The 10,620-nt window shown below is 43.5% G+C and overlaps 1 protein-coding gene across 1 annotated transcript; it reads right to left on the reverse strand.

Annotated features, from left to right (window-relative positions):
* Positions 1 to 424: 424 nt before the first annotated feature.
* On the reverse strand, positions 425 to 10,321 carry LOC134073782 (NAD-dependent protein deacylase sirtuin-5, mitochondrial-like). Its single transcript, XM_062530355.1, has 9 exons — positions 10,201 to 10,321; positions 9,243 to 9,373; positions 8,447 to 8,580; positions 6,576 to 6,801; positions 5,680 to 5,767; positions 5,489 to 5,542; positions 4,125 to 4,248; positions 3,439 to 3,554; positions 425 to 2,225 (listed from the first exon to the last, which is right to left on the reverse strand). Exons 2-9 carry the CDS (start codon positions 9,352 to 9,354, stop codon positions 2,153 to 2,155), a joined length of 927 nt encoding a protein of 308 aa, XP_062386339.1. The 5' UTR covers positions 9,355 to 9,373; positions 10,201 to 10,321; the 3' UTR covers positions 425 to 2,152.
* Between the last annotated feature and the right edge of the window lie 299 nt (positions 10,322 to 10,620).

Below are 10,620 nucleotides of genomic sequence, written 5' to 3' on the forward strand. Positions count from 1 at the left end.
TGCAATTACCAGATCTGAACTCAAAGTGGTTGAGCTAACAGCTAAGATCAACTCTACAGAGCCCAATCATAATCATTACATTAACTTAGCACTACTGTTACACTGACCATAAGGAGAATGGAATCTCCGACATTGATTGGACGTTTCCAGAACATTTAGAACGCAACACTGATTTCATGGGTAGGAACAAGACCCTGTTCCTCATTTAGAGATGAATTGGGTACACAGTAGCCAGTTCCCAAGTAAAATTGACAAAATTCCTTCACTGTGTTACTTTAAGTCAATGACATGACATAATTGATTCATTTGACATTATCAGCAGCATAACAGTAATAAACATTAGCATAAACAATGAAATAGATAATTACATAATATTTTCCAACAATTATATAAGATCACCAAATACACACAGTTCAGGCAAGGATATGCATCTCTAAGTTCTTTATTATGATTCCAGATCAAGTATAAAACACTCATTTTGCAATCTACCAGAGAATGTTTGAATGGATACACTGTCTCCCAATACATCATGCTGAGTCCTGAGTGTTATATGTGTTTAGTTTGTATTAATGTGCGCGAAATTTCAGCTGAAGTGAAACACAGTAGTGATGTGCCCATGGTCAGTCTCCTGGTACACACACTGCATAGCTATGCTTCCTAGACAGTGACGTAAACAACATGTAGTTTGGATTGCGTTCGGATTTCAGTACACACCGAAGAGAACACTGAGTTCAAGCGATTAACAACTATAGCATTATTAAAGAAGAATGATTTGAAATATGCACGCCAGATTTGGTCAAAGCTGGGTCACATTCCTTTCCCAATACACAGTTAATATCATAGACCCTTGGAGTGTGTTGAAAAGACACCAATAATGCCTCTGGACATACAATTACATACCACACACAGACGTGCCCTTGCTCGACCACGAGGACATGAAGCAGAAGTGAGAGCACAAGTGACAAGAAACAAGGAAGCACATCACTTGAATTGAACATGTAGAGCCATAGTGTCAATCATCACCCTGGAGTACATTCAGAGAGAGTCGGAATATTGAAAACTGTGAGAATTGTGCGTACACAGCCAAACAACAACAACAACAAAAAAGACATATGTAAAGGCAATATATATTGGCACTTTGGTCACCTCCTTACACCAGTATAAAGATCCTCCAGTTTTTAACTAAGGTTTGGAATGTAACAGAATGATCCGGACATTATAGAAACGCAGCAGTGTGAACGGATCCCTACCCCCTCCTCTTAATCTCCTGGGGTTTTGGTACTCATTTAGAAAGCCTCCGTGGCTTCCTCTCTCAATCCATTTGTGATCAATTCATATCGTTCTACCATTACACAAAGTGCTCCATACAATGTTTGGTTAATCAAGTAAGAGTAAGGCAATAACTGTAAACTGCTTTGAAAATGCTTTTTTTTTTAAATGTAACTGGCCATTGCATGGCATGTAAAGCTGCACTACCTGCCTGATCCCTTGCATATATCCCATGCACAGATAATGACACACTTTGCTTTGTCACTTCCAGACGGACTGTTGGAGCTCTCAGCACGTACCATCCTTATAAGTCACCCTGCGAACTGGGTGGGTCCAACCGCCTAGCGATGGCAGACTTTTTTTTTTTTAAATCTCCCTTTGCAGAAGCAGCACTTGAAAATCATGACTGTTAATATCCTGTGAATAGTCCCTAATGCACCGTCTGCACGGAGCAGCACTGATATACAATGTAAGAGTAGCAGTGTAGAAGGCACCGAAACCGTGTCCCAGCACCTGTGATAAGCGAGGACCGCACTGAATGCATTGTGACCGTACCAGCCCATGTGAGATGACAGCTGTTCCCTCATTCACACTAAACATAATAAATACAGCTCTCTGCAAACTACATGTTATCACACTACAAACCCACTGATAAACCCCCTCTATCACAGTCCCACATCCCATTCAAGTTAAGCCCGAGAAATAGAAGCTATTCCTAAAACTGGAGAATGTCTCCAGCGACAAAGATTTGGACCACCGACAAAGTCCGACGCATAAGGCAGTTGAAATAACTTTCCAGTTGTCCAGAGAGACGAGGCATATTTGTGCAGCTCCAGTGACCCATGAAGGGGTCAATGTCCTCTGGCTTCAGGTGCATGAGCAGTCAGATGACCTCCGACTCATGACGTGCGAGGGCAAGAGGCAGCGTTGTCCCGCATGGCCCCCGAATGTGATGTCTGTAAACAGCCAATTGCGACAGTGACTTACAGTAAGGTCTTGCCAGTGGTCATTGTGCTACATGTGGTACAACACAAGCCTAGCAAGATCTCTGCTAATATCTTGTACAACACACAAGCCTAGCAAGATCTCTGCTAATATTTTTTACAATACACAAGCCAAGCAAGATCTCTGCTAATATCTTGTACAACACACAAGCCTAGCAAGATCTCTGCTAATATTTTTTACAATACACAAGCCTAGGAAGATCTCTGCTAATATTTTTTACAATACACATGCCTATCAAGATCTCTGCTAATATCTTGTACAACACACAAGCCTGGCAAGATCTCTGCTAATATTTTTTACAACACACAAGCCTAGCAAGATCTCTGCTAATATATTTTACAATACACAAGCCTAGCAAGATCTCTCCTAATATCTTTTACAACACACAAGCCTAGCAAGATCTCTGCTAATATTTTTTACAAAAGCCTAGCAAGATCTCTGCTATTATCTTTTACAATACACAAGCCTAGCAAGATCTCTGCTAATATATTTTACAATACACAAGCCTAGCAAGATCTCTGCAAATATCTTTAACATCTATATTTTATGCTACTGGATATGGGTGGTTTTAGTGATACACCAGTGCGTGGTCACATTGATCTCTACGGAAATGTTTGGAATGTGTTTTTAATGTTTGTTTGTTAGGCTTGGTTGTTAAAAAAATTCTCTACTAAATAACCAGTTTAACCAGTTTAACCAGTTTGCTCTCTTAGAGATTAAGGTTGATACTTTGGCCTGTATTTTGAATACCAGCAATAGCCATTAGAACTATCTACAGTCCTTTTTTTTCAATATCACATATTTACAAGATCCTTCACTATGTTTTGATGTTCCACTTGTTTTCTGTTATTAAATCAAGATGGTATTAATATGCTGTGTTGAAGCGGTGTCTACCAGTATCAAAAATGTTGGAGAAAGTGGTGTGAGATGAAGAATGTATTTTAATCCTTAACCATCAAGTGTAGTTAACACAGTTTGTTGATAATATCTGCCTGTGGGCAGGGTGTCTATGTAAAAGTGTGACCGCCATATTTTTTATCTGTGTTAATACGATCAGCTATGGTCCTTCTACCACCGCAGCCATGTGGCCTACTGATCGCTTGCTACATGTAGAGAGAGCGTAGAAAGAGATCCACCTCGGGGCAGCAGAATCAGATAACTCACGTGAAGTAGGTGGTTTTGGGGGTGATGTTGGTGTTGAATTCCACCACGGGCATTCTTCGTGAGGCCACCTGTGGGCCAAACATGGCCGCCGGGTACACCACTGAGGACGTGCCCACCTGAGCAGAAAGCAAAAGAACCGCTGACGATTTCTTCGCACCTTCACAGTCACACCATTAGATATATTTCACACCAAAACTATCTTTGGCATCATAGACATCTTTCATAGCATTTGACCCTGTGGAATCTATGTACCAACCAAACCGTATGATATCATATCATATGTGCCATACTAATTTACACACATTATGCTATTGTTTTATATACATCACTATTTAATGTACTATGTACAATCAGTGATCATGTCTATTGTCTATTTGTAAACACACTGGGTGCATCCGTTTCATATTCACTAGAGATCGTTGCTTGGCCATGTACTACATCTCCACTAGTGCCCGCTCATCTTGCTGTCTGCCGGCAGGGGTGTTTAACCCAGGTCATGCAGTGCATGCAGAGAGCACAGTCGGTGTGTGTGTGTGTGTGTGTGTGTGTGTGTGTGTGTGTGTGTGTGTGTGTGTGTGTGTGTGTGTGTGTGTGTGTGTGTGTGTGTGTGTGTGTGTGTGTGTGTGTGTGTGTGTGTGTGTAATTGTGTGTGTGTATTTGTGTGTGTGTGTGTGTGAGTGACTCACCACCAGGCAGAGGTCACACATGTCCAGCTCCTTCTCCACCTGCGTCAGAACGTTGGAGTCCAGAGTCTCGCCAAACCAGACCACATCAGGTCGCAGCAGACCATGGCAGCCGCTGTCCTCGCACCTGCCACGCCACAGGACACAATCAGTCACACACTGTTCAGTAGTACAATCAGTCACACACTGTTCAGTAGTAACCTCCCTACCACAGGACACAATCAGTCACACACTGTTCAGTAGTAACCTCCCTACTACAGGACACAATCAGTCACACACTGTTCAGTAGTAACCTCCCTACCACAGGACACAATCAGTCACACACTGTTCAGTAGTAACCTCCCTACTACAGGACACAATCAGTCACACACTGTTCAGTAGTAACCTCCCTACCACAGGACACAATCAGTCACACACTGTTCAGTAGTAACCTCCCTACCACAGGACACAATCAGTCACACACTGTTCAGTAGTAACCTCCCTACCACAGGACACAATCAGTCACACACTGTTCAGTAGTAACCTCCCTACCACAGGACACAATCAGTCACACACTGTTCAGTAGTAACCTCCCTACCACAGGACACAATCAGTCACACACTGTTCAGTAGTACAATCAGTCACACACTGCTCAGTAGTAACCTCCCTACCACAGGACACAATCAGTCACACACTATCCAGTAGTCCTTTCTTTTCCTTCACAGAATAGAATAAGACACACACACACACACACACACACACACGCGCTGTTTAGTAGTCCTCTCTCCCTCACATAATCCTCAGACCTGGCTTCTTCACTGAACAACTCCATCTATCAGGCAGATGATGCTTTTTGCACTCGTCTGCTTAGAAGGGAATCAGGTTAAATGAAACTCATCAAATTCTCACTTCCCCGAATGTTTGCTCGAGACTGTGAGGATCCCATTTTAGGGCAGATTAATTAGCCAGTTGGTAAACATCACATCACACATTTTTTTTCAACGAGGCCCGTGGTTTGCTATGAGCACTCTGCTTTGCTGCAGCTGCCCGTGGCGATTTAAGAATTAGACCACACACGTTCTGAGAAACCCTCCCACAGCGGCCATTACACTCACTTTAAAGGATAAACACTGAATATGACTGCTCTTTTAAACTGACCCCCCTCCCAGCTAAACACAGCATTCACACAGCGGTGCCATCTTGTGGCCGTCTACGGTACTGCATGTTCCCCTTTCACTTGTGAAGCAGCATTCCTTCTTTGGGCAGGGCTGACGTTCAATTCAGACAGAAAAAAAACACATCTTCATTGTCCTTAGAGGACAACATGATGTGTCAGCAGCTAAAGGAAATGTTCCTCAGTCACTCAGGTGTGGACTTGGCTTATGTACCTGGGCAAATCATTGACAGGAATACGGGCATCGCTGGTTTCTGGGTCAGGTGCGCTGGGGTTTCAAAACAAAAACACAAATAAACAAACAAACGAAATAAATAAATAAATAAAAGAGACACATCAAGAAATGACCAGTGCTGTTGATGCATATGCGGTGTATCGAGCGAGTGAGATGCTGATGCAACGTACCCTTTGCCCAGCAGCGACGGACAGATGGGGCTCTTGTGATTGGCCTCTATACTTCCGCAGCTGATACAGCGGGTCTTGAACAAATTACCTGAATTAGAGCGAAGGGAGAAGAGACACTGTGTCAACTCTCTCCAGTCGGAGCATTATCTCTGCATGCCATTTGTGGAACAAATCAGCATCAAAATCAAGACGACCTCCATACAGATACCTTTTTGGAACATTAAGGTGCCAGAAACTTCACTGGAAAGAATGTCACAGCAGCCACAACATTACACACCTTCCTAATGATATGCAGGTCTGTTAATGAATGCAGTACAATAATTAGCATGTTTTATCAGCGTGTTGATTGCGCTGTGATTCTCAGTGCACCTCGGGGGGGTTACTGTAATGTATTCAGCACAGTTTGGAGAAGGCTAAGTCGAGAGGAAAGAAGAAGAAGCTCAAAGCAAGACCACACCACACCACCCTGCTTTACATAATCCCAGCGTTAAAAATAATTTGTGATACAAAACGGTGACAAGAATAATTACGTCGTCTTACACAATCTGGTAACACAGTAAGGGCAGGGAGCATTTTTAACGCTACCTCGATCATGCCGATGCTGATGATATTGTTGAGCGATCACCTGACTGAAGAAGTGTATAGTTCAACGAGGGAAAGGTGACAAAAAGTCATTATGACAAAGAGCCGACAAAGTTTGCTTTAAAGGGAAGGGTTTTAGAATTAACCCAGGTGCGGAGATTTTTCTCCTAGATATTTTACAGACGTTTTTCTGGCACCTTGGTGTTTGAGAGTGCGGTGTACTACAACCCAGGTAAAAGGAACCCAGCTCCTCTACATTTCTCCTTCTTTTTCAGCCCGGCTAAAAAAAATCGACCTCCTCTCAGAGTCCATACCGTGGATCTCCAGCACGTGCTTGGAGCCGGCGCGGGTGTGGAGCTCGTCCACGTTCTGCGTGATGACCACCACGGAGCGGCCCTGCTTGCGGAGGCGCGCCTCGCACTCTGCGATGGCGAAGTGCGCCGGGTTGGGCACCTTGCTCAGTGTCACCTCGCGCCGGTGATGGTAGAACTCCCAGATGCGAGACGGGTCCCTGGAGAAGGCCTCTGGAGTGGCCAGGTCCTGAGAGAGAGGGGGGAGAGAGAGAGAGAGAGAGGGAGAGAGAGAGGGAGAGGAGGGACAAGTCCCGTCAAGATGAAGGGCCAGGAGTGATTAAAAAAAAGTGCTGGGTCCAGAACTGGAAGGACCTGCTAGAGATAAGGCCAGGGGATGAAGAAGATATGTAATCCTGATCAGAAAGATCTCCAGATCCACCTCCAACTGGAATTAACACATTCTCATTTATTGCTGCCATTTGGTGCAGCATACTGTATACAGTTAGCAAAGAAATTACGGTAATCTCATTGCTGGTGTGGCTTCAGAAGGAGCAAAATTAGACATCAAACTTTCCCATAACATCAACATCACACACACGCGCACACACACAACACATTCAAACAGCAGTGATATTAATCTTGACACTATGAAAGTAACAGATTCATTTAAATCCCCTCTGGTGAAGAGACGCTTGGAAACACTACTGAGGGGGTTCAACAGAGCAGGGGGTGGGTGGTGTGTGTACGTGTGTGTGTGTGTGTGTGTGTGTGTGTGTGTGTGTGTGTGTGTGTGTGTATGTGTGTGTGTGTGGGGGGGTGGGTGGTGGAGGGCTGGGGGGTGATGACAGCAAGACATCTGCAGCGCCTCTGATCTCTGCTCTTGTAAATGGAAACTGCTGCACAGCTGTGGAGGTCCAACAGCATTGCCTTAGGATGGATGGATGGATGATCCTGGTGTTGCACAAGTTGTTATTGCAAGCTCATGGATCATTGACGGGATCAGCACGGAGGAAAATAACCACGCAGACTTACTCAACACTGACACATAGATAAAACATAAACTTTGACCAATACCCTGACGACAAAACAAGACCTTTGATGGTGGTCTGACATCCTTCATGTATGATGAGTTGAAGAAAATGTCTTGCCCAAGTCAATATTTACCCCCGAGTAAATCACAAGGTCATTTCATAACTGGCGAGCCTTTCAAGATTTTATGAGTAATAAACGTTAAAAGGAGAAGTCATAAATACTCCTAAATTCAATTACAAGTTTGAAACTAAGGGTTTGCTCATAAACGCTCTCCACAAGGTTTTTGAGACCAACTTTTAGTATGGAAAAATGTCCATACTCCCAAGATAAGATAAGAGCTACGCTGCCATGATTGACGTCAATTATCATGCATGAGCTTGCTCGCAGTGACCACTGTGATTGGCCAATGACTGACAGGTCTGTAGTGGCGTGTAGACACGTGCGACATGAGTACCCCAAAGGACAGAGATAAACAGACAGAAATGACAGGCTGCTAATTGACTGACACCTCATCTTTGCAATGTCATTAAATGGATCTGTACGAAGACACTTTGCATAGATAGAAAGTAATTCAATTTGATTTGCGATAAATCACTAAGTTTAGTTTACATTTTGAAAGGCGAACGGAAGGCAGGCGTTATTGCATCCTTTACAAATTGCCTAATCATTCCTCCACCGAAGAGATCACCGACGCACCACCTGATACCAGCAACATAACTAATGGACATTGGGCCTCTTTCATATCCACACCCACGCTTGGTAGAAAGGCAAAGACAAAGAAAAGAAATCAGGGGTGTCAGACAGGGGGTGGTGTGTGGAGGAGCAACTGTCTGATAGTTTGGGCATGTTGGACTTCTCACCTGTGCTTTCCATTTCCGCCAGAGGCCCCCCGCTCCCCTGAAGGTGGGAATACCACTCTCGGCACTGACACCTGCCCCAGTGATGATGGCGATGTGCTTGGCCTTAGAGAACACCTCCCGGAACTTGGCCATGTCTGCAAGACACAAATGAGAGGATTAGACCAAAGTGGCCTCTTGTTGTTGTTGTTGTTGTTGTCTGGATTTTGGCTAAGCCAGCTTGTGTATTCAATTCATATTTATATATAAGCTTTCCCCCTCGATTCAGAGAGGACAGCAAAAAGTGACAGGAAGCAAGTGGGAGAGAGAGAGATGGGGTGGTATTAGGAAACCACCATGGGTCAAACGTGGCATGGACAGTGCAGCCACTTGCACAACAGCTTCCCGAGTATTCTGCAATCTTTTTATTTTTGAGACAGACATTCAAAATGCCACCTGCAATCACAAAATGTTGTGACATCTACCTAATACTTCACAAAAGATCAATAACATAACCTGATAGAGATTTTGACATAGAGCCGTCAAGCAGGCTAATGATACCATGAGCAAAGTCTCTATCTAATCCCAATCCAAAGTATGGTTACTGTACAGGCCAACAACAGCCAACATCCTGTTGACAGAAATCATGTTGACAGGCAATGCAGCCCATCCATTCGATTCAATAGAGCTTTGATGTCTTGTCAAAAATACACTTTGTATTGCCAAAGCATTTCTACCAACTAAAGGTCATAAGGTTAGTATTAATTCATGAAACCTGTAAGTGTAAAGATAACCTCTACTGTAGGAGATAGATGGACACCTGAATTGTACCGCACCATCTCGACCAGTGGCCTTGAGGCAGGCGGCCGGGCCCTGACAGCATCGCTCAACCGAGGAGCTAGGGACCTGGAGGCAATGTGGCAAAGGAGCATTTGGGATGATTCCAAGCTGCTGCAATCAAACAAATGATAAAGCATTTATTTGTTAAAGCATTTATTTTTCAAACAGATCCAAACAGGTGTCCATGCAACAGATTAATGATCAGTTAAACCAGATTTCTTTACAGCATGCACAACTAGCACCTCAATATCCATTCATTCAAGTTCACATACTCAAACCGTGTGGCAGATAATGTTTTGCACTAGACACTGATATCAGCTAAAATCAATAAATCAGTATTTTGTGTGTAGATGTTACAGTGCTACCGAGCGCAATGTTATTCTTTGACATTATTTTGACATTCATTTCCACTGGGAGTACATGAGCTATTTACTCAAGATACTGGCGCCAGCATTCCCCGTTTATTTTCATTTACAGAGTAAACGAAAATGTTACTAGGCTGGCTCTTATTTCGTGATTGTGGGTGATATGGCAGAGCGAGTGAAGGTCGGTGCCTTACATCTTTTTCGCATGATTCTCCTAAGTAACACAGTCGGCTGTTACCTCGTCACGGGATCTTTCAACAGGTTAGCCATTGCGCATTGACAATGCATGTATGCAAGATTAGGTGACTTCTCCAAATAATTGCCAAGTGCAAGCAAGAAGCATACACTGAAGTATATCTGTTTCACAAAATAAGCTCGGTGTCAACACTATAGTTGGTTATCGTTGCTTGCGTTAAAACTGACAGTGAACTACTATCACGGAAGAAAATCCTCCAACCAACCAACCTGGTAGTAGTAGCCTACTACTTCTCTGTAAACTGCACGGACACGTGTTTTGTCAAAAACAGTTAGATGTTATCCAACGGCAAACATTCCTCACATAGGCACACTTACCTTCTCTATTAGATGATATTTAAGGAGATCTACAGAGCCTCAGTTAGAAAACTTCATGAGCCAACCAGTAAATAGTGTTTACTGTATTTTATCTTGGAATGCCGTAAACACGGTAATCATGTCGTGAATAATTGTATTTTGACACAAGAGAAGTTCAGAATGAAATGGCAAAGGCTGAGTGTGCCACCTGCTGGACAGTAGTGAGTTTCGCAAAGAATGTTCATGAATCAGTAAAAGAAGGGACTGCACATGTTTGCGTCACTGATATAATCAATAAATACTCGTTAACAGAACAAATATTAAGCTATGGGTTTCTCTCTAACGTCTAACATGTGTGAGTAAGAGCCTCATTGACATTCTTTATCATAGCATAGCTTACCGTGGTTTGCGTTAGGTAGTGTGTAGGCTACCTGTCCTGCT

The sequence above is a fragment of the Sardina pilchardus genome, chromosome 2, assembly GCF_963854185.1.
Source record: "Sardina pilchardus chromosome 2, fSarPil1.1, whole genome shotgun sequence".
Lineage (NCBI taxonomy): Eukaryota > Metazoa > Chordata > Actinopteri > Clupeiformes > Clupeidae > Sardina > Sardina pilchardus.